The 23,619-nt window shown below is 37.5% G+C and overlaps 1 protein-coding gene across 1 annotated transcript in view; it reads right to left on the reverse strand.

The window, feature by feature from the left end:
• The window catches only part of LOC140226686 (uncharacterized), a 294,115-nt gene that overhangs the window by 158,982 nt on the left and 111,514 nt on the right, over positions 1 to 23,619 (reverse strand). Inside the window, exon 15 of the mRNA XM_072307126.1 lies at positions 2,573 to 2,740. Coding sequence (XP_072163227.1) covers positions 2,573 to 2,740 — 168 coding nt within the window. The remainder of the gene's footprint in view (positions 1 to 2,572; positions 2,741 to 23,619) is intronic.

Raw genomic sequence — 23,619 nt, forward strand, 5'->3', positions numbered from 1 at the left:
TAACAATAGCAATCGCTGCAGCTGTAGACCGAAATATTTGTGAATTTTGCGAATTTTATTGACTATTTCGACCCCCTCTCGGGGTATGAGAGTACAAACAAAGAGTATAAATAACAATATAACAAACCAGTGAATACATTACTCAAAGATTACACATGACACAAAAGATATACAAGATTATAGTGTATATGAGTAAAATGGAAAAAATAGACAGACGTTAATCTACATGTAAATAGCAGATTACAAATTTGACAAAGAAGGCTGCTTCACTTATACCGCTACGTGTCGCTACGTATACGTTGATTATGATTTATTCCAAGCTTCAATTAGATCTTCAATTTACTTTTTGCAAGACATTGATGACGGCGTCGAGTTTGTATGCATCCTAGTCACAGTAACGCAAGTCTTGCGAGACACAGGAAAAGTATCAGCAGACGGCGAACAAAACTACAGAAATACCACCTCAGGCAAAGCCGAACGCGATGGCGACGACATGTGAAGTGGAAACACACACACACACACACACACACACACACAAACACTCACACACGCGCATACACATACCCATACACACAAACCCGTTGTTATGTTTCTGCTTGAAGGACGGCGTCCTATTCACACATTGTAATCTGATGCTGTGGTTAGCAGACGACCATGGCAATGGTACTCTGTATATAATCTGTATAGTACGATCTCAACGCATAACTGCGAAGTCCACGCACATGCGTACAAAAACCAACTTGTACACTGATAGTCTTTGCTAAAGTGACTTAATTGGCAATTTCGACGCGTTAGGGTTACGGGAAAAAAAAAATCGCGTACGGCGCGTACGGGGAGTCGCCCTTGATTGGTTTCTTAGTTACTTATCAAATAGATATCAATATACTGTTCACGATTCTCATTTATCTACTTTGCTTCCGTTAACATGTGTCCCCCAAGGATCCATTTTAGGCCCTCTTTTATTCCTGATATATGTAAATGATTTGGTTAATGTGTCAGATTCATTGCAATATATTCTCTTTGCCGATGATACCAATGTATTCTTTTCACATGCTGATTACAATAGTCTTATTTCGAAACTGAATACTGAACTACCGAAATTGTCACGTTGGTTCCGGAGCAACGTGTTATCTCTCAACTTGTCGAAAACGAGTTTTATTTATTTTAAAGGTTATAGAAGAACAAATCATGATCCAAAAAATAATGTGTTACTCGTAGATGATATTGCAATTGAACAAAAATCATGTATAATATTTTTGGGTGTTGTTATTAATGAATATTTGAATTGGTCTGATCATGTCAGACATATATCAAATCCTATTGCACGCAATATTGGTGTTCTACGTAAATGACGGCATTTTCTTCCGGTAGAAACTCTCTTTGTATTGTATAACTCACTCGTTTTGCCATATATTGATTATTGCAACATTGTCTGGGCAACTTCATACAGTAGTACAAATTCAATATTTTTGCTCCAAAAGAAAGCCATGCGTATTTGTGCTGGGACTGATTATAGAGCTCACACAGACCCAATATTTCAAAAGTATAACATTCTGAAAATTAATGACATCAATTTTTTTTACAGACTGCTACCTTCATGTTTCGCTACGACATTCAGTGTTTACCTTCTTATTTCATGAATATTTTCCAACTCAATAAAGAAATCCACTCCTACCCTACAAGAAATGCCTCCAATATTCATCTTATAAATCCCAGAACTTTTTTAGCTAAAAAATCAATTCGGCACACTGGCCCAGACGTATGGAATTCTTTACCATCTCAGTCCTGTGCAATTCGCACGATTGGTTCCTTTAAAAGATTTGTTAAACATAATTATGCTTGTTGCTAAATATCAGTGACTTAATTAACATATCCAGGACATGAATTTCTTTTGTTACTTGAAGCATCTTCATTCTATGTTGTACTCTGCCTTCTGTTGTAGGCATGCCATGGAATGTTTCTCTATTTTTATATACAGATGTAACTGGTCCGTACGTTGCTACACCCAGCCGTTACTTGGCAACAGGGTGTATGCACCTGCAATAGTGTTGTATTTGCACAGTGTTTTATTGTACAGTGAACGAGGAGTCTTTCTTCTTTTTTTTTCCTCTCTCTCCTGTTCTTTCTCACCATCTTTCATTATCGCTGTCCCCTTCTTCTTTGTTTTTCTTTCTTAGCATCACCTGCGTACATGTCCGTGTATGTTTTGTTGTGTAACTGTTTTTGTTGTGTAAAACTGGTTTGTCTTGTTGTAGTTAAGTAAGTGGTTGGTTGAAACTGTTTATTCATTTATCTGTGTATGAGGCCCCAATATCAAGCTCGGCTTACTGGGGATCCTCCTGTATGGTACCTTGACTTTTTGTTTATTATCATTATGGCTTCGTTATTTGTCACAAAGATTTGATAACCTGTCATGTCCAAAATCAGCCATGAATTATTATGAATCATGTGTTTATTTCTGAAAGTGATCAGAGTTGATTATATTGTGCCACACAGAAACAATGAAATGAAATGAAATGAAATGAAATGAAATGAAATGAAATAAAACAAATTGTAGTGCAATGTGAGATACCGTTGCTCCTGATGCTGATTCGGCAAGGGCGACAAAGAACTCGTCTGCTATCATGACATTGAACAGCTTTAGAGTCTTAAGGTTTGGCATGGTACAGATACTCGTGGCGTAGGCTTGTGATGCAGCAGCCGAGATGTCAGGTCCCCCATTGTGATATATTGATTCCAGCTATGCAGAACAGCAAGAGGGTGAAAAAAAAGAGACACAAGTAAGGAATCATTTATGTGCCTCCAAAGAAAAAAAAAAACAAAACATGTGTCAAATAATCATGTAATCAGCAAGTTTGTCAGGTTTTAACTACAAACCTTATTATTTCATCAGAGTATGTCACATATTAAGAGTAACAGATTAACAGATGTGACCCTGCATCACAAAACAAACTAGAAATGTCCCTATGACGACTGGTATGCCTCCGCCATAATGCATGATTCTCCTAATAGGTCTAGATAGTACATGTGGACATTGTGTGTACACATTTTCACAATATTAGAATGAAAATGCAAGATATTAGAATGACAAGTTGGTCACAAATGTGTTGAATGTTCACCTTCTTGACCTAGGTTTGATTGGATGAATAGGAGAACATTTATTTGGGAATTGAAGGACTTTAACTTGACTTTGACCCATTCATACGTTTATGCATTGAGTAATTTTGAAGGTACGGAGAAAAAGTGCAATTTCTGTATTGAATATTAAATTGTAAATTATTGTAAATCAATAAGATAATCACTGTCATCCAGAACATGAAATAGACACTGTACTTCAGAGCCTCTTTTTTTCAGTTCACACTTTTCCTGAATTTGTGCTTTCTTTCCAATATTCAGATAGGTTACGAGAGTCCATTTGATTTGAGTTATACATCATTTTAAAGCTTAAAGTCTGCTCTTTCAGAGTATGGTCTTAACTGAAAATTCACGTCTGGCGACTTTTTGTTTGTTTTGAGGTGCGGGGTCACATAGATACTATGTTCCATGAAGATACCTTGAACAATTTTCAAGGTACTGAGAAAAAAGAGAAGCTTTAATATTTTACTCGACCTTTTGACTTTTGAACTTTGACCTTATGAACCCAAGTTTTCACCCGAGAATCTTCATTGTGTAATACATGTATACACTAAGTTTCATGAAAACATCTTCAGGCATTGCATAGATAGGGAAGAGCGGAGAGAAGTAGGACATTATTTCAAGTTTTCTTCTTATATCTTTTTATAGAAGAGATGATTATATTTCCGTTTGGGCTTGCATGAAGGTTCATATTGTAGGTTGCATTAAGAACTATAAAATGGGGGTGGCACTGTTCTCAATTTTCTGCAGTTGATAAAAAGAAAAAAAAAACACTTTATTTTGGGGGAGAAGTTGACCCACCCGTGGGTCAAGTGGGACAACGGCAAGGGAGAAATGGGACGGTGTTGGGAAAAGTGTGACATCCTGTAGAAATGTCGGAAATGTCAAAGTTGGCAGGCGTAATGAACCATTGGTAATAAAAACAGTCAAACATGCTTTAAAATGATCTTTATTTCAACAAAACAAGTTTGAACAACATGTTTGAAAATCTGTACTGTTTAACAGGTAATGTTATTATGAGGGACAAATGGGACACGTTGTCCCAACTGTCCCTCACATGGCATACACATAAATATGTACGACTGCTAAGTAACCATGCAGGCATTTGTCAAAAACAAGTTATATTAGTTGCACATCAATAAGGCTCACCACCAGCTTCAATTGTGCCCTTGAAATCATGAATACAAAGACAACAGGTTAATTAACCTGATTAAAAAAAATGTCATATTTTGGGGAAATTTTGCTTGAACAGATTTTGATTCAGAGAACGTGTCCCACTTGACCCGCGTCCCAACTCACCCCGCTATCCCCTATGGTGAATATAGTGTAATTGTATGTATTTGACCTTGACCTTTTGACCTTGAGTATGTGCACCCAAAAGTTGATAGGCACAACTTCACCCCCTAATACACATATATGCCAAGTTTCATTAGGATACCTCAAAAGGTTGGGTTTTTTGTTTTTGTTTGTTTGTTTGTTGTTCTTTTTTAGTTACGCTGTCCACAAAATTCATTACGGACAGACGGAAGGAAGGACGGACGGACAACCAGAAAACATAATGCCCCCGGCACCATTTCGTAGCGAAGGCATTACAAAAAGTCGCTAGACATTTTTTGTTTGTTAAGGGCAGATTCTGAAAGAACAGACTCTAAGCTTTACAATGATGTACAACTCAATTCAAATGGATTCTCCTAACCTTTACAAATACTGGAAAGAAAGCACATACTCTGGAAAGTGTGAACTTGGAAAAGAGGCCATGAAGTACAGGGTCTATTAATGCTCTTAATCATTACTATGCCGTGCTAGCTGTGCCATGAATGGCACAAAAACATGATGTTAACCACAGTAGCAGCAACAATTCAGGGATTATCATATCAGGCTGAAATTGAGCATGGCCTATAACCAGATTTTGACTATGGTAAATGACAAATTTCAGATCAGTAGCATCATCTTTTCAAAAGTTATTAGAGTTGAAGATGAAAAGGGTGCAAAGGATTGTCAAGAAATGAAAGGGGCCTCTAAAAAACCAGATTACAATTCTCTACCAAAAAAAGCGTTATAGGAAAACTGCTGAAAACCCAAATCCCATTTAATTTATGATCCCAAACTTAAGAGTAATGTAGAAGATAAGTAGCTCTTTGAGGAAATATAGAAAAATCAAAGTTGACTTGGTTCATCCATTTCACCCTTCTTGAGTCCTCACGTAAAATCAAAAGGTGCGACTTTCTGTGTGCTTTGTGATGCACCGTCACAAATGATACAAATGTAAGATGAAGGAATAATTGTTTAATGACATTCAGGTTAATTGTGAGTCTATACATGTTTCGTCTTGTCGATGTTGAATGAATGAATGAATTTATTCATTTAACCGCGGTAGAAAGCCTACTATCAGCTATAAGCTGTTTTTCAGCAAGACGTGAAATGATAACAAAACATAGAAATCATACAATGAAGAGAATGCACATAAACACACACAAAAAAGACACAAAATAATCATTACAGATGAACGCCAGAAACTTTTTTGTAAAAAGTCACAGAGTATACAATGTGTAAGTACAGACAAAAAAAAAAAAGAAGGGGAGGGGGATCAAATATGTGATAAGTTATTGGGAAATAGTAATTACATAAGCATTGTGTATACTTTGATAAATTAAATATAATCAGGTAGAATGATTAGCAAAGGAAATGTGCGAAATTGCTCTTGAAAATGCAGTAATTGAAGTCTAGGATCTTGTTTCCGTTGGTTATGTGTTGAATAATTTCGATGCCGACCATAAAGTGCTATTTTTAAGAGAACTTGATTTGGGCTTAGGGAGGTTAAGAATATTTTCATAATTACGTATATTGTAGTGGCTTACTCTTTTCCCGAGACGTTCACATAAACTTTCTGGTAGAAAATCATTCAGAAGTTTAAAGATAAAAATCAATGCTTGCTTTTTCCAATTAAACATTCAACTTTAAGTGTACTATATAATTTTTGGCGGTTAAAACGATTGTTAACTTGCAATACGATTCTCAGCGCCCTGTTTTGTATTATCTGCAATCGCTTTAAATGCACTGAATTACCATTTATCCACAGAGTACAACAATAGTCAAAGTGACTTTGGATTAAAGTGTGGTACAGCGTAAGAGCTCTTGCTTTGTCAATAAAACCCCTTGCCTTTCTGAGTAAATAAAGATTGCGTATGGCCTTAACTCTTACACTTTAAATTTGCTGAGACCGGGTTAGATTACAATCAATAATAACACCGAGGTATTTACATTGATAAACTCTTTCGAATTCTGTATTCAATACAAACATTGAAGTTGCTAAAGGGTCTTAATTTTGCTTTAGATCCTAAGATTATGTAATTACATTTCTGTATGTTTAATATCATCCGGTTATGCGAAACCAGTTAGTCATCAGCGAAAGATCATTGTTCAAAACATGTTGTAATTCTTGGGGGGGGGGGGTGGATGCAAAACACACACAGGTGTCATCCGCACACAAAGACAGGCAACACTTTTCAACAACTTTTAAGAACAATATAAACAAGAGATGACCCAATATGCTGCCTTGCAGTACACCACACTAGGCATTTTCACAACAGCCCGATGTTTCGAAATAGCGCGCTATTTTCTGATTTGGGGAATTTCCACGATAGCGAAATAGCGCGCGATATGATAATGTGATCACAAATTAGCGCGTTAGTGTATCGCTCTGATCGAGAAAATTTATCGACTCTAACTCTGAAATAGTGGGATGGTAGCGCGCTATTTGATAATGTGAAAACAACTCGAGAAATTAGCGCGATGAATCCCATCATGCCTAGCGTGTGTGACCCGATCGATCGAGGCAAACTGCACACAAATCATGAGGAATTTTTGAGAGGGCACACACATTACTGATGCTGTTTGCACATACTCAGCTGTCGAATTATCTATTTAAGAATTTTTAACTATTCGGGCTACCCCCTCTTCGGGCTGTTGTGAATAAGAAATTGAATAGCGCTCTAATTCGCAATCGCGGAAGATACTTCGAGCTTGGATTTTTATCGGGCTGATGTGTAAACGCCTATTGAACAAAAGAACAGGATGATTCATTTCCATTGACCACAGTTATCTGTCTCCTTTGACTAAGGTAATGTCTAAACCATCTGATCACATTCTCATCAAAACCCTAGTAAACTAATTTCTTTTAGAATGTCAGGCGAAATTAGATCAAACGCTTTTTCAAGATCCAACGAGATTAGACCAACAACATAACCTTTGTCTATGGCACACACAAGGTCTTCAATGACATTGATTACAGCAGTCGAAGTGGAATGTTTTGGTCGAAAACCATGTTGCTGTGAACATAAAAGACGATTTTCAGTTAGATACGCAGTGACCTGCTGATTTTTCAAATACCTCAAAAAGCACAGGTATAACAGAAATTGGCCTGTAATTGGTTATATTGCTTGGGTCACCATTTTTATACAGTGGCGTGAAACGTGCTAATTTCCATGCGCTTGGTACTACACCTTTCACCAGAGATAAGTTGATCAAATGTGCTAAAGGCCGTAATATATGACTTACTGATATCTTAAGTATGCTTGCAGGAATATGATCAAGACCAGTTGCCTTGTTCAAAAGTATTGTATTGACATGCTTTAGAATGTCTTGTTCTGAGATCTCCTGAAAAGTAAACACAGATGATGCTTTTTCCATATATTGTTCCATGTTATTGCCAAACAGGTGTGTTTCTTTACGTTTATTTGCAATACTTGTGAAAATGATTGTTCAAATGAGTTGCAATATTTCTATATCCACTGACATCTTTACCTGAGACAGCCAACTTATTAATAGAAGTATTATTCTTTTTGTTCGGCAAAACACAACGCAAAGATGTCCACATAGCGGAGGGATTACCCTTGTTGTCTCAGATCATTTTAGAGCCGTTTAATCGTTTGGCCGTTCTTATCATGAATGCAACTCTATTTCGTATTTTTTTTTTTTTTTTTGTACATGTCCCAATGAAGCTCAGATCCAGACATTTTAGCTTGTTTTTTGTACATCTGGTCCCTTTCTCGAATCTTACTTAATACATCATTATTATTCCATGGTGTCTCTTTTTGTTTGACTCGCCTTTTCCGAAGTTGAACATGTTTGTCAAGAATGGAATTGAATTTAGAGACCCATAATTCATATGCTTTTTCTACATCTCTTTCCGCAAGCACGTCACTCCAAGACACATGTTGTAAGTCTTCAATGAACTCGTCTTCACATAACTTCTTACACTTCGGCTGATTACATATCTATGGTTACCTGGCGGTGGTTTGGTATTACACCAAGTATCCAATACCATAAAGTGATCGCTTAAACTCAGGGGTATTACATCACAAAACGATATTTTCTCATGATTTGAGGAAAAAAGAACATCAATTAGAGTTGAGGTGTTAGATGTAATCCGAGTAGGCAATTCAAAGAATTGTTTCAGCTCGTGCTCTTCCGCTATTTGCAATAAACGTTTGGTGTGATGTGCTAATGGCACTTTGCTAAGATCACAATTCATGTCACCTTCCCCCCCCAAAAAAAAACAACAAAAAACACAAAAAACAACAACCAAATAAACAAACAAAAAACAAACAAACAAACAAACATAATCAATGCTCTGGATTTCAATGTTCTCTAAGAGATTTTCTACTTTATCAAACATAGCGATATAAGAATCTGGGGGTCTATAGTAGTAAAGCACAAGAAATGGCTTTTGTTTTGGTAGACAAATTTCGATACACAATAACTCCAGTTTATCATGAAATATATCCTGTCTACATTTGTGTATTACAGACTCGTGAATATAATCTTGTGACATATTCGCATCTAGCATTCGCGTCTAGCATTCACTTATTTTCGTATGTCACACGTTTGGGAACCATGCCTCGTTTGTTTCTCCGTCCCGCAAGAAAGTGGTAGTTTCTTTGCTGTCAACTTTTCCTCCCCCACTAGTTGTAATCTAATTCACAATGGCTAATGAGGTTAATATAAACTCCTCATTTAGGACCGAGATTTCAGATTGTACTGACAAACCTGGCTTTTTACGGTCAATTTATACGGCCACACCTGAGTTGCAATTTGATTTTGATCCCAATGATCGGTTAGTTTACAACATCACTACTAATTATCACTCTGTGAATGAAATGATTGAACAAATGCAAAAGACTTCTAAAAGTGAACTTCTTCTTTTGCATTACAATATCAGAAGTCTTAATAAAAAGATTAATCAGCTGCATATATTTTTAAACCAAGTGAAATCTGATTGTTCTGTTATTGGTATCTCAGAAACTTGGATAAACAATTTGCCGTCCTCGTTTTTTTCTATTCCTGGGTATACATTTCATTCGAATAATAGGCTTGATAGGAAAGGGGTGGTGTAGGATTTTTTGTTACAATCAAGTTGAAAGTTAAAATATTAAAAGATTTGAATATAATGTGTGATAGCTTGGAATGTATTTTTATTGAAATCGAATTATCAAAACAAAAGATATTGTAGTTGGTGAAGTATATAAGCCACCGTCTTCCAATTTCCGGGACTTTTTTGATGCTTTTTCTGATTTGTTGCTAACGCCTTCCCTATACCAAAAAAAATATTTTCATTATGGGAGATTTTAATTTGAATTTGCTTCACTACAATGAAAATGTTCACTGCCAAGAATTTTTAGATCTGATGTTATCCAAATACCTTATACCGTTAATAAGAAAACCCACCCGTGTGACTGACACATCATCCACGTTGATAGACAATTTTTTGTAACAATATTTCATCTGTATTATCTGGTGTCATAGTATCCGACATATCTGATCATTTCCCGATATACGCAAAGGTTCCTCTCGCGAAAAGTTGTTGTCTTAAGTCTCAAGGATTGGCTTTTCGTGATTTTTCTGAAGGAAACTTCAATAGACTCAGGGAGAGATTGTTGATTGCTAACTGGGAAGAAGTCTTTGGTATTGATAATAATGTAGAAACTGCATTTAATATCTTTTTGGATAAATTTTCACTGCTTTATGATGAAATTATTCCTTTAACGACAATCCACCCGTTTTACAAATAAAAAAGCACCAAGAATGCCTTGGATCACCAAATCCCTCCTTAAGTCTATCAATCATAAGAATAATTTATTTTGTGAATATAAGAGGAATCCAAGTGATAAAACGAAAAGTAAATATGCTCGTTATCGTAATATTCTTACAACTACTTTGAGACTTGCTAAGAGGAGTTATTTCACAAGGCAGTTTGACCTTTACAAAAACGATACCAAGAGCACGTGGAAGGTGATTAATAAAGTTCTCAGAGTTAAAGATAAACCAGAACAAGTCAAGGAAATATCCCAGCATGGTATTTTGATCCAAAATCCGATACATGTTGCTAATGCGTTTAATGATTTTTTTGTTGATTTAGGCCCCAATCTTGCTAGTAATATCCCAGTAACAGATAAAGAATTTCATTATTTCTTATCTGATCCAAATCCTCAATCTATGTCTTTTACTCCCATCCAAGAATACGAGGTGAGGGATGTAGTTCTTAAGTTAAAAGCAAAAAAGGGTGCTGGACATGATGGTATTACGAATTTTTTACTGAAAAATATTATATCCGCAATATTGTCTCCTTTAACATTTTATTGAATTTGTCCCTTGTTACTGGCGTAGTGCCTAGTCAAATGAAACTTGCCAAAGTTGTTCCGGTTTATAAAAAAGGTAATAAACAAGATGTAAGTAATTATCGTCCTATTTCTCTTTTGACGGCGATTTCTAAGATTCTTGAACATTTGATATATTCTCGTGTAATTAAATTCTTAAATGAATGTAATATTTTTTGTGAGTCTCAATTTGGATTTAGGAAAAAACACTCTACTACTCACGCTGTGCTTGCTTTTATAGATAAAGTAGCCCACGCTATAGACGACTCATCTCATACTGTTGGTATATTCCTGGACCTGTCCAAGGCCTTTGACACTATCGATCATGGTATTTTGTTATATAAACTCTCACATTATGGGATACGTGGAAAGGCCTTGGACTGGTTCAGGAGCTATTTAACTAACAGGAAACAGTTTGTAAATATCAACGGATTTAGTTCCAGTCTAAAAACACTATCTTGCGGGGTCTCTCAAGGATCCCTTTTAGGCCCACTTTTGTTTATTCTTTATATAAATGACTTTAGAAATTCATCTAATGTTTTATCTTTTCTCCTTTTTGCCGATGAATCTAATATTTTCTTTTCACATCGAGATCCAACAACTCTTTTAGAAGTAGTGAACAGAGAATTAATGTCGGTTCAAGTGTGGATTCAAGCTAATAAGTTATCTCTTAATGTAAACAAAACTGTTTATATGTTATTTAGTAACTCCGTTACGCATTTGCCTGGCGATATAAAAATGAATAATGATTGTTTGACTCAAGTTGAATCGTCCAAATTTTTAGGTCTTTATATTGACCATGAATTAACATGGAAATATCATATAGATTATTTGTCTAAGATGCTTTCGAGAAATACTGGGATCTTAAATAAGCTAAAACATTTTTTTCCCAAGTATATTTAAAAAAAAATATATTCAACGCTTGTTTTACCCTATCTCACTTACGGTATACTTGCCTGGGGCAACTGTGCCAAATTACACATTGATACAATTTTCAAACTACAAAAACGGGCTATTCGTTCAGTTAATCTAGCCGATTTTTATTGTCACACGAATAATTTTTTCTTTGAAAACAGACTCCTTAAGGTTGCTGACTTGTATTTATATAACTTAGGAACAGTTATGCTTCAGTTATCAGCCAACGGCTTGCCTGACGTATTTACCCACATGTTTCAGAAAAACTATGCCGTCCATGCTTACCCAACAAGACAAAGAGATTCATTTCACCTTCCACGTACTCGTACACTCCTTGCTCAAAAAACAATTGTTTTTTACCGGACCTAAATTCTGGAATGATCTTCCCACCGACTTAATCAATTACTCTAGTATGTTTATATTCAAACAAAAATTGAAATCAAAGTTAATAAATGAATATAACCTGTCTGATTAGAATTTTTCTTTGATATGTTATCTGCAGTATCCTTATTTAATGTATGATGAATCAACCTACAGTTTATGATTGTTTGCTTCTGGTTTATGCTCCCATTATATAATCACTGCATCCGTACCATTGTAGTAACATATTGAACTCGTCATGAATTTGATTCTAGATATGTGTGTGTATATACTTGTGTATCTATATGCTATATTAACTTTTTACCCTGTTGTTATTCCTTTGGGTTCTTGTTTTTTTTTTTCCTTTTCTTTTTCATCTCTTTTATTTTCTTTTTCCTTTGTACCTTGATAATTTAGTTTTTATATAGTTTCGTCATTATCACTTTGCGTCCTATCTCCATTGAATGCATATCAAATTTACACTGGTATATTTTCTTGGAACCTGCGTTTACAAGCTTTGCTTTTGCGCTTCCATTATATTTCACAAGTTATAGAGAATTGTCTTATGTACATTATATATGCTGACACACTTTCTGCCCATGCCCCGATTTATAACATATTTTGTATCTTGCTTGGTTTGTATTCTTTTTAGTGTATTTTGATGGAATGTATATCTCATGTGAAATATGAAAATAAATATGCTGGAACTGTTTACTGTGTCAAGAGTGTAAGACCGGTGCAGTTTCAGTTATTCAATTCAATTCAATTCAATAACTCATGTAGACACAGAGGATACAGAAAGCACGTCCGACTCAAGTGCGTTGCGAGGTAGGAGTGTGGGTTTATTATTTCTGCCACGTTGGGCTTTCCGGTATTGCAGTGGGGGTCAGTGTTGCATAATCAGACTACCACAGTGTGTGGTATTGTCTTGGGAGGGGCCACATAAAACAAGGAGGCATACATCACATCTCCCCCTTTTATCGGAGAGGAAGCCGAGTCGTACTTATGTGTAAACATAACATGAAAAGACTTATGCTGCGAATCAAATCTTTACAATGTTACAAGGAATCACTTAGTAAGATGTTATTATTTTTTTAGGGGCAATATCCAAAACCATGTATTGATCACTAGATATAAAAAATAAGCCAAATAAGTCCAAATGAATTCGTGATCACATTTAAAGGTACAATTTGCTCGTTATGTTCTTCAATGCGTGCATCTTGGTATCTTATTTTCCTTCTTAATTTCGTTACAAAATTAATGAGCTGTATACAAGTTACATTGTCGTTTTTTCTTTTTGTTTCATTTGTGTTTGTGGGGTTCTCTTTCCACTTTCTGTCATCACATATACAAATAAGTTTTACTCTTTTTTGTGGTTCTCTTGCCACTTTCGATTTCTACAAACATGCAATGTTTCTGTAACCTCCACCATTTCCGTTTCTGACCATTCTGATGCTTGTATATCCTTAAATAAAAAAAAAAAATCATTATCAGAAATGGATTGGTCTAATCTTGTTTCAGAAAGACACAAAACATGGATTTTATTTGTTTTCACTACCTGTGTTATTTCATCAGAATTTTTCAAAAGAGAGCATATATTCAAATGTGCAATATTAAAACCAGGATGCGAGTTTACGTGCTGAAATATAACTTCAGGTTTTTGATGACTGATATATGTATCTGGAGACAGTTTATCAAAACTTTCCTGACTGATACTTACATATTCATTGTCATTATCATTCAACTTATCTATGGCCGCGGCGGCAGCCATCTCCGACGTTTTCGTCTGTCAGTTCCGATATTTACATCGACGAGAGAGCTACTGAGTTTGGGGCAGTTCAATTATGAAACATGCAATGCACATTCAATCTATATCAGAATTGAAAAGTTGATGAGAAGCTCCTGAGCAGCGAAAGTTTGCTCATTTTAAACAGGAGACACAAAGTATACCTTTCTGGTTAGACCTGACTGACTTGTCACATGATAAACACGGAAATTTAACAGCCATCAATATAATATACAAAAAATAATATGCAAAAGTGTTCTGATACCTCACAGCTTTTCAAGATCTGCCCGATATCGAATGTTCACTATCTTACTATCCCTTGTCAGTGCACAAATTCTGCCGTCACTGGTCCCCACCCTGGTGATCGAGTCGCATCTCAGAGCCTGACGGACGAGTTCTTGCCTAGATGATGTCAGGTCTTCGCGAATGTATATTGGGGTTCTCTTCAGCTTCTTTCTGGCGGCATACACTTTTTGACGAACATTGTACCTTGTAAACTTGACAATCAGTGGCGTGGTCGATCAGCTCTTCCTGTCTGAGGTCTTTTCGGTTGAATCCGTTGTGTTCTGTCCAGGTCGCCTTCACACCACTTTGAAACCGAGGTCAAGTTTGGAGTAGAGAAGATCGAGCACAACGTCATCGCTGATTTCGTCCTTCTTCTCCGGCAAGCCATATATTCGAAGGCAGTTTCGCCTTGAGTACTGCTGTTGTTCCTGCTGGTAGTTTTGGCTGTCAGAGAGCTTTTTCTCTAGTTGTTTGACTTTTTTTTTCTCAAGTTCATTCACTTCTTGTTACTTTTTCTCGACGTCCAGGTTGACTGCCGCATACACGCTTTGAGATACCCGGTCTATCAGAGCCGCTGCGAGGAGGTCAACCAACTTTGAAAGGATTGGCTCGGCACAAAGCATTTCTTTTATCTGGTCTTTGAGTTTCACTAGGCGTTTTCACATCAGCCCGATGTTTCGAAATAGTGCGTTATTTTCTGACTTGTGAAATTTTCCCGATAGCGAAATAGCGCGCTATTTGATAATGTGAACACAAATTAGCGCTCTATTCACACTGTATCGCTCTGATGGAGAAAATGTCTCGACTCCAACTCTGGAAATTTCTGAAATAGCGGGATAGTAGCGCGCTATTTGATAATGTAAAAACGACTCGAGAAATTAGCGCGATGAATCCCATCATGCCTGACGTGTGTGACCCGATCGATCGAGGCAAACTGCACACAAGTCATGAGGAATTTTCGACAGGGCACACACATTACTGATGCTGTTTGCACATACTCAGCTGTCGAATTATCTATTTAATTTTTTTAACTATTCGGGCTACCCCCTCTTCGGGCTGATGTGAAAAAGAAATGAAAAAGCGCTCTAACTCGCAATCGCTGAAAATAGTTCGAGCTTGGATTTTTATCGGGCTGATGTGAAAACGCCTACTGCGTCACTCTCGTCGAACTTGAATGACGCGCATTCCGGAATCGCATCGTCTATTGTGTTGCTTGCACCTTTTTTCGTTTCCATGGTAGATTGAGCACCGAATTTGGTACCCTCTTCATCCTCCTTCTAAGAGAGAACTATGGACCAAAATTCTATTCGAATTCGATTTGTTTTTATTTGATGTATTGGTTCCTGCATAACATCAGTGCCCATTAAGATACATTCACATATATTATGTACTGCACAGTGTTTGTGCCATACACAATTATATACATAAACTTCCTATGCGCTCGGTGTGAACGGACGTGTTTTTTTCATAGTTCCGCAATTCACAGGATTTCCTCCTGCTTTTAACCTTGCATATCTTTATATTTTTGGATTTTTTGAACGAGTAAATAATGACTCACGCACCAGTTTGATCGGGAATTTTGTATTTTTATTGCGTTTTTAAGCAGGATTGACAAACTTTAAATCGCATATTTTCACCGCATCGCAAATGTTGGAGCAGCCATCTTGCCCCATACCAGGGGCCGCGGAAGCGGGGGGGGGGGGGGGGCTGGGCTGTACTACCCCCCCCCCCCCCCACACACACACTTTTGCATCGTGAAAAAAAATCAAAAAAAAAAAAGAAAGAAAGGGGGAAAATCGGAGGAAAATCACATTACCCGAATTTCTCACAAAAAGTGTGCTTTAGATTGTTTTATCTTGATTTCAAAAACGCAAAAGCTCCGTAGATTGGGAGGGGGTATCCCCCTCCCACACCCTCCCCCTCTATATATCATTAGACTTTGTACATACACACAGATGATGCACACGCGGAATAAGAGCTAAATGCCATGATTTTGCTATTTAGTATTAACACTTTCCTGAAAAAATCTAAATTATTTCCATAAATATATATATATATATATATATATATATATATATATATATATATATATATATATATTAGGGGAGGTTTGGGGAAGCTAGAAAAAAATCCAAGTATTGCACCAAAAGTTTGCACCAGATCGCTGAATTTCAGGTCTGAAAATGTAAAATCACCTTCGTGTGGGAGGAGAAATATCCCTTTTGTATATACACCCTCGTGAGCATGCCATTTCTGTTTGATTGCTTAACTCTTTATGTGCCATGGTGGAAACCTCCTGTGTGCCACGTTATTCTAAGACAGGAAGGTAGTCATGCTCTGAGAGAGAATTCTGTTTTTCCAATTTGTATAACTCCTACAAATTTCTTTTAAGACGGGCATACTAGTAGGCAAAGTTAAAGAGGAATGCCAAGCTTTGTTTCGATATAAATTGTATGACGAATCTATTTCAATTTTTCTTTTGAATGACCAGTTGCTACATTACTGTAAAGGCATGATTTTTGCACATAAAACCGTGACAAAACTTTGAAATGTACGAGCAAATCTAGTTGGGAACGCCGCTTGATAGTCCATCACCCCATAGAATGCAAACCGTATATGAGAGGAACAAAAGCACGAGAGACGCTTTCATCGTGCCGCGGGATTAGCGGTGATTAGTGATTTATCGATCGGTTTTGGCGGCTTTGTTTGTTGAGCAGAATATGCGAAGTTGGCACGCCGTCGACTGAGTCGGACGTGCGAACGTGGCACATAAAGAGTTAATAGACAACATTCATGAAATTAATTGTAACAATACATTTAAATAAGAAGTTAAATTATTCATATGCTACCACTTTATAGGCAAATTGTTCAACAATAATCCACACCAAAATATCCTGCTATACCTTAAACAAGTGGGGCCGTTTCAAGTCGACAAAAGACGGAAAACATGCATCAAATTGCACATTTCTCACCGTGGGAGGGGGAACACCCCCCCTCCCACACCCTCCCCCGTTCCCTAAGCTCGATCGGGCTCGGTCGCGTCGCTCCCTGGCATAGTAACCACCGCCCTTCCAATATCACAATATCATTATCCAGGCTACGTCAGTACGACTCGTGTAAGCGGGGGTTTCAAGTCTTTATAGGCAAATTGTTCAATAATAATCCACATCAAAATATCCTGCTACCTCAAACAAGTGGGGCCGTTTCAAGTCGATAAATGACGGAAAACATGCATCAAATTGTACCATTTACGACATAAAAATGCAAAAAGTTCTCACCGTGGGAGGGGGAACACCCCCCTCCCTTTCCTCCGCTCGCTCGGGCTCGGTCGCTTGGCTCCTTCGCATAGTAGGCCTAGGCCTAACCGCCGCCCTCCCAAGATCAGAAGATCATTATCAAGGCTACGCCGGTGCGTCTAAGCTGGGAGGGGGGGGGGGGGTTTGACCTTGATACCCCCCCCCCCCGGGCTGCGCAGCCCCCCCCCCCCCCCCAAAAAAAAAAAAAAATGAAAAACGTTCCGCGACCCCTCCATACCTATGTGTGGAGTATACGTTAAGCAAACCACCACGCGTCAACGGATCGTTTGGAAAATAAAACATCCGTTTGTATCTTTCATCATCTGTATTTTGAACGTTGTGTGATCTATCAGACAATTTTTCGTAGCTTTAGTCTTTTTAACGAGATTTTGATTAGGAGTAGGTTTAGCAGGACTTCACTGCATTGTGTATATGCCTACTGACTGTTTTGTATCGCAACCGCGGGAATCGCCATCTTGTCTTTCATACACGCGGGGGATTCAGCACTGCACTGCACCAGCACTGAACAATCAAACTGTGTTCATCATAGCCTCCAGTTTTTAGACTTTTTTTGAATTCGGAATTTCATCGATCACTCAGCATTAGCGACAAAAACGATTTTTTTGATCACTTAAATTGCTGGCAGGAATTGGGATCTTATTTGCACACAACATCTACATGCACTCTGAGCATCTGAGAGTACCTCAACTTCACCCCGGCTTCAGGGACCACTGGGCAGTGCCCCTTTTCACTCCAGCCATCACCTGTCACACGGCGAACCGGGTGAGCTCGTTCCATTATTCTATTACATTTGGCTCTTACAAGAAGAACATTACCACCTTGACATCTACGCCAAAAACCTACATGCTTCTAGTGTGAACCCAGAGCCCATAGGCCAAAATAAGTCTCCTTGTGTAGTAGGCCTATGCAAAAAGCAGCCAGATATGGGCAACAAGCCATCGAGATCGAATCTTGTAACTCATGGTTTCATCGTACATGTATTGAAATGAATGAAGAGATCTTTAAAGTTCTAGTTTTGCATCCGTCATACTCGTGCCGTGTATAGGCCTGGTCAACTTTAACTCTTCCTTCTTCACATCTGATATTGAAACCCAAAACAAATTTGAACCTTTGGTATCACAAATGTTTAACCTAGATCACTCCACATGACAATACTAGTAGCGATGCCTCTGAAATTGGCTCTCCCTCCGAAACGTCCATTTCCAAAACAAAGCCAAAGAGAAGAGAAAAAAAAAAACATCCCAAGGAAGGGCAACTTACAAAAGCCTAAGATTTTGAAAGTCCTAAACATGAATTGTCAGAGTCTCAGAGGTAAAAAAGCTATTTTTTAGGTGATCCGAGTATCCTCCTGGATCACCTTCTGTATCTGCACTGATTCTTTGTTAGGTGATCCGAATATCCTCTCGGATCATCTTCTGTATCTTTGCTGATTCTTTGTTTGTGACCCGCTACAACAATATGGTCCTAAAGTCGCGCACGGTCGAAGCCGTGAAAAATCGAATTTGAAGTTAGAACATCAAAATTGGTCAAAACTTACGATTTTCTGATTTTGACATTATTAGAGTCTGACATGTCTTTTATCATCTGTCGAAATTTTGAAGCAAAACGATGAAGGGAAAGACCAGAAATAGCGTGTTTCAAGGCCATGTTTTTTTGGCGTTTTAACGAAGCAGAAACTGGTTCGAACATTTGGATTGAACCTCACACATAGGCTCCGCCCCTAACAACGACCAGAGAGATCTCATTGGTCAGTTTGCTGCTTGCCGCTAACCGAAGCGTGAAAATGGCACACTGCCCAGTCGACTGGTGCGTGCGGGCGGGTTGCGCTATGCCTAGCCGCTTCTCCTGACATCCTGGTCACTGATTGCTCGGTGAGGAGACAGCCGACGCTGTGTTTGAATGAGCATTTCGGGGGTTGCTGGGGCTTAACTTCTATTGTCCGGAGGTGAATACTGACTTGCGTGTCTCTTGATTGTGATTGCGTCGCAAGGAGAACTTTATTAAAAAAAAAAAAAAAAAAAAAAAAACAATCGACGGACTCGAACGCGCGGGCGCATATACGCACGCACAGCTTGTAAGATATAGAAAATTCCTCTATTTACACATGGATCAGACGTCTGAAATGTCACGACACAATTCTACTAAGGGTGGGATTTCACGGAGCACGCGAACGATTTGCGAAGGACGCGAATGGCAAAATCCAGCATTCGTATTTCAGTCTGCAAAAGATCGCCAAACGAACGTGAGGGTTCGGAAGCGTTGTCAGATGTTCGCGAATGTCGTTTTTACTTCGGCGTGAATTTCAAAAAAGTTTGAAATTTTTTGCGAACTTTTTCCGCACACTTGGTCGTGATTTGCTCGTGAATTGTTCTCGAAAGTGTCTTTAAAGCCTCGTCATATGCGCAAGACCTTTGCAAGACACGCGCGATGTTCGCAAAATGTTCGTGAAACCCCAAACAGACTCCCAAACTTTGGAGAATGTCTCGCGTATGTTACGCGAAATCTGCGAAGTTTTTCCGATCATCTTACGACGCAATTGCAAACTGTTCGCGTACCTTTTGAGACATTCTCGCGAACGTTTAGCGCACGTTTGGGGGATGTATGACCTATACGTTTTCTACAAATGAAAATCGTAGCATACATCTTAACATCAAACAATTATTAACAACTACAGTAACAAAAGTAATTAAAGACTAGCAAAGAGAAATAAATGTTTGATATACAAAAAAAAAATCGCAGAATACACTTAATATTAATCTTAAGTATGCAAAATTTCATTTGAACTATAGAGATTATGTGTTGGAGGAACTGCAAAAAAAATACAAATGCTTTACTAGGGGAGATAGGTCCTAGGAAAAACAAAATGTAGGCAAGCACACGATAGAAAAATGAGAGAAAAAGAAAGGAGAAATAGAGGAAAGAAAAAAAATCAACTCAAGACAGCTTCCACCTCTCCTTGGGTACATTTTATCCCATGACTATTGAACATTTTTCGTTGTTCGCATTTCCGTCGCGTGTTCTTCGTGTACGTAACACGCTGTACTTTAGCAATGATACACACGACATTCGCACATACGTCGTGGGAACTGCGCACAAATTGCGCAAGAATAGTTTTCGGCTTTATTGTTATTTGTAATTCGCATCCTTCGCAAATCGTTCGCGTGCTCCGTGAAATTCCACCCTTAGTTTCAAGTCAATCCGACTCAATATGACGTCATACGGGCCCGTCAAAGTTGAAATAACGGGCGTTCATTAATAGCGATATACAGTGCAACTATGCCCCCAAAACCGCCGATTTCAAATCCGATTTTACTCGTCAGGATGGACAGTGACCCCCTATTTTCTTTACATATTCTAAAACTGATGAGTTGTACATGTCATTTCATGGATTGGCGAGGCTGCAAAAATGATTAAAAGATATCAAATTTCTTAATTTTCAAAGTGACGTCATCAAATTTCAGTTCACTCGAGCGTATCTCACTAATCCTCTGTCACCCAAACTTTAGTATGGTGTAGCTTATTAAATGCTCTCTCATAAAATTGTACTTATAAAATGTTTATTGGTTGGCGGCATCACCTCGTAAAAATGGATTGAAAGTAGTCTTGTCAAGTTTTACCAGTTTACGTGGTAAAACTCATATCAAAAAACTTGATTGAAATTAAAGCTTAACTTCGATGTATTGAGATATTTTTTTCTTTCTACACCATCTTGGGTATGTAAATTAGGGTCAAAGGTCATAAATGTTTCATCCTGTATCTTGGTGAATACATGTCCTATCTTTCCCATATTTTGCACACGCAAAGACCATGTTACAGGAATCATTTAACAAACAACCACTTTTTGCTCAGATGTCATCTTCTCTGTGCAAAGTGGGGTCAAGGGTCATATGTATTTATTTCTGTATTTTCGTTATGACGTGTTATCTCTATGGGAGGGAAGTTTTCTAGATGTGAAAATTGACATGTCTTTATCGAGCCACTAGCTCACTTACCCTTTGGTGCATTTCTCCAAGATTTTAATATGTTGTAGGTCAAACTTTGCGCTACCATACTGTAACTCAATGTTTTTCATACAATGTCGGGATCAAGTTCAAAATTTTGGTTGAAATTAAAGCTTATCTTCGATGTATTGAGATATTTCTTTCTTTCTGCAACTTTCTTTGCAATAACTCAAGAAAAACAAGCCTTATAATCCCCATATTTTGGACATGTTTAGTTCATGTCACGTACATTATTTCATAAAATAACAACTACTTGAGCGGACACCATTTTGAATTATGAAAACACATTTTCATTCATATCTAATTAATGGAATGAAATTTCTCAATGAAATTTATGTCACATATAGTTCAAGTCAAGCGCATTGTACTCATATTCTCAAAATTCATATTTACCCTTAAAACGTGCGCGTACGCGCGCGTTGAAATATTTGAAGAGTTTGTTTGCAAAAACCGGTAAGTCCATATTTGCCAAATGGAGATATTTGCGATTAAAGGTCAAGAAAAATAAAGAGAATAATAAGAAAATATTTGCTTCTTTTGACCATAACTTCAAAAATGGTTCTCTCTATGTAGTGACCACTATATCAATTTAAAGGTCTTATTTTGTACTTTATGACAGGAACCGTACTTCAAAATCTTCAAAAATGGACCTATCGGTTTTTGCAAACAAATTCTTCATTTGTATGCTCCAATCGAGCTCATTTTTTTTTTTGCACACGTTTCAGACCATTTGGAGCAATTTTTGAAAAAATGAAAAAATTGGAAGGACGCGTACGCGCGCGCACATATACGCACGCACAGCTCATATGCAACGGAAATTTCCCGTTTTTCTGTACGAATCGGATGTTTGAAATGTCAAGGAATATATCAACAAAGTTTCAAGTCAATCTGACTCAATATGACGTCATACGGGCCCGTCAAAGTTGAAATTCCGCGCGCGCGTCAATTGCGATATACATTGTACAATGCAACCATGCCAAAAAACCGCCAATTTTAAATCCGATTTTACTCGTCAGGATGGACAGTGACCCCTCATTTTCTTTACATATTCTTAACATGTCTTTTCATCGGTTGGCAATGCTGAAAAAAATGATTAAAGGATATCAAATTTCTTGATAAAGTAAAAAAAGTAAAAGTTCAAAATGACGTCATCAAATTTCAGGTTTATTGGAGCGTATCTAACTAATCCTTAGCCGATTTTAACCCAGATTTCAGTGTAGTGTAGCTTATTTAATGTTCTTTCAAACGTAGATAACAAAATCTTGATTGGACGACGGCATCACCTTGTAAAAATGAATTGAAAGTAATCTTGTCGAATTTGACCAGTTTACGTGTTATCTCTATGGGAGTGCAGTTTTTTTTTTTTTTTTTTTTCTGAAAATGAAAATTGACATGACTATCTTTATCGAGCACTAGCTCACTTACCCTTCGGTAAACTTCTCCCAAATTATGTTGTAGCTGAGACTTAACGCTACCGTAATCGACCCTTTCGTTTTTCGTATCATGTTAAAAATTTTGGTTAAAATTAAAGCTTATCTTCGATGAATTCTTTCTGCAACTTTCTTTGCAATAACCCAAGAAAAACAGTCTCTATCACCACCATATTTTGCACATGTTTGGTTCATGTCACGTACATTATTTCATAACATAACAACTGCTTGATCGGACACCATCTTGGGTATGAAAATTACGGTCAAAGGTCATAAATGGTTCATCCTGTATCTTGGTGAATACCTGTCCTATCTTTCCCATATTTTGCACACGCCAAGACCAAGTTACAAGAATCATTTCACAAATAACCACTTTTGGCTCAGATGCCTTCTTGTCTGTGCAAATTTGGGTCAAAAGTCACATGTACTTCTTTCTGTATCTTAGTTATGACGTGTTATCTCTATGGGAGGGATTTTCTTTAAATATGAAAATTGACATGATTGTTTTTATCGAGCACTAGCTCACTTACCCCTCGGTGAATTTCTCCCAGATTTTAATATGTTGTAGCTATGACTTTGCGCTATCAGATATATGCCCTTCGTTTTTTCATAACAATGTCGGGATCACGTTAAAAAACTTGGTTGAAATTAAAGGTTATCTTTGATGTACTCATATATTTTTCTTTCTGTAACTTTCTTTGCAATAACTCAAGAAAAAAAAACAGCCTTTATCAC

The sequence above is a fragment of the Diadema setosum genome, chromosome 3 (genome assembly GCF_964275005.1).
Source record: "Diadema setosum chromosome 3, eeDiaSeto1, whole genome shotgun sequence".
Taxonomy (NCBI): Eukaryota; Metazoa; Echinodermata; class Echinoidea; order Diadematoida; family Diadematidae; genus Diadema; species Diadema setosum.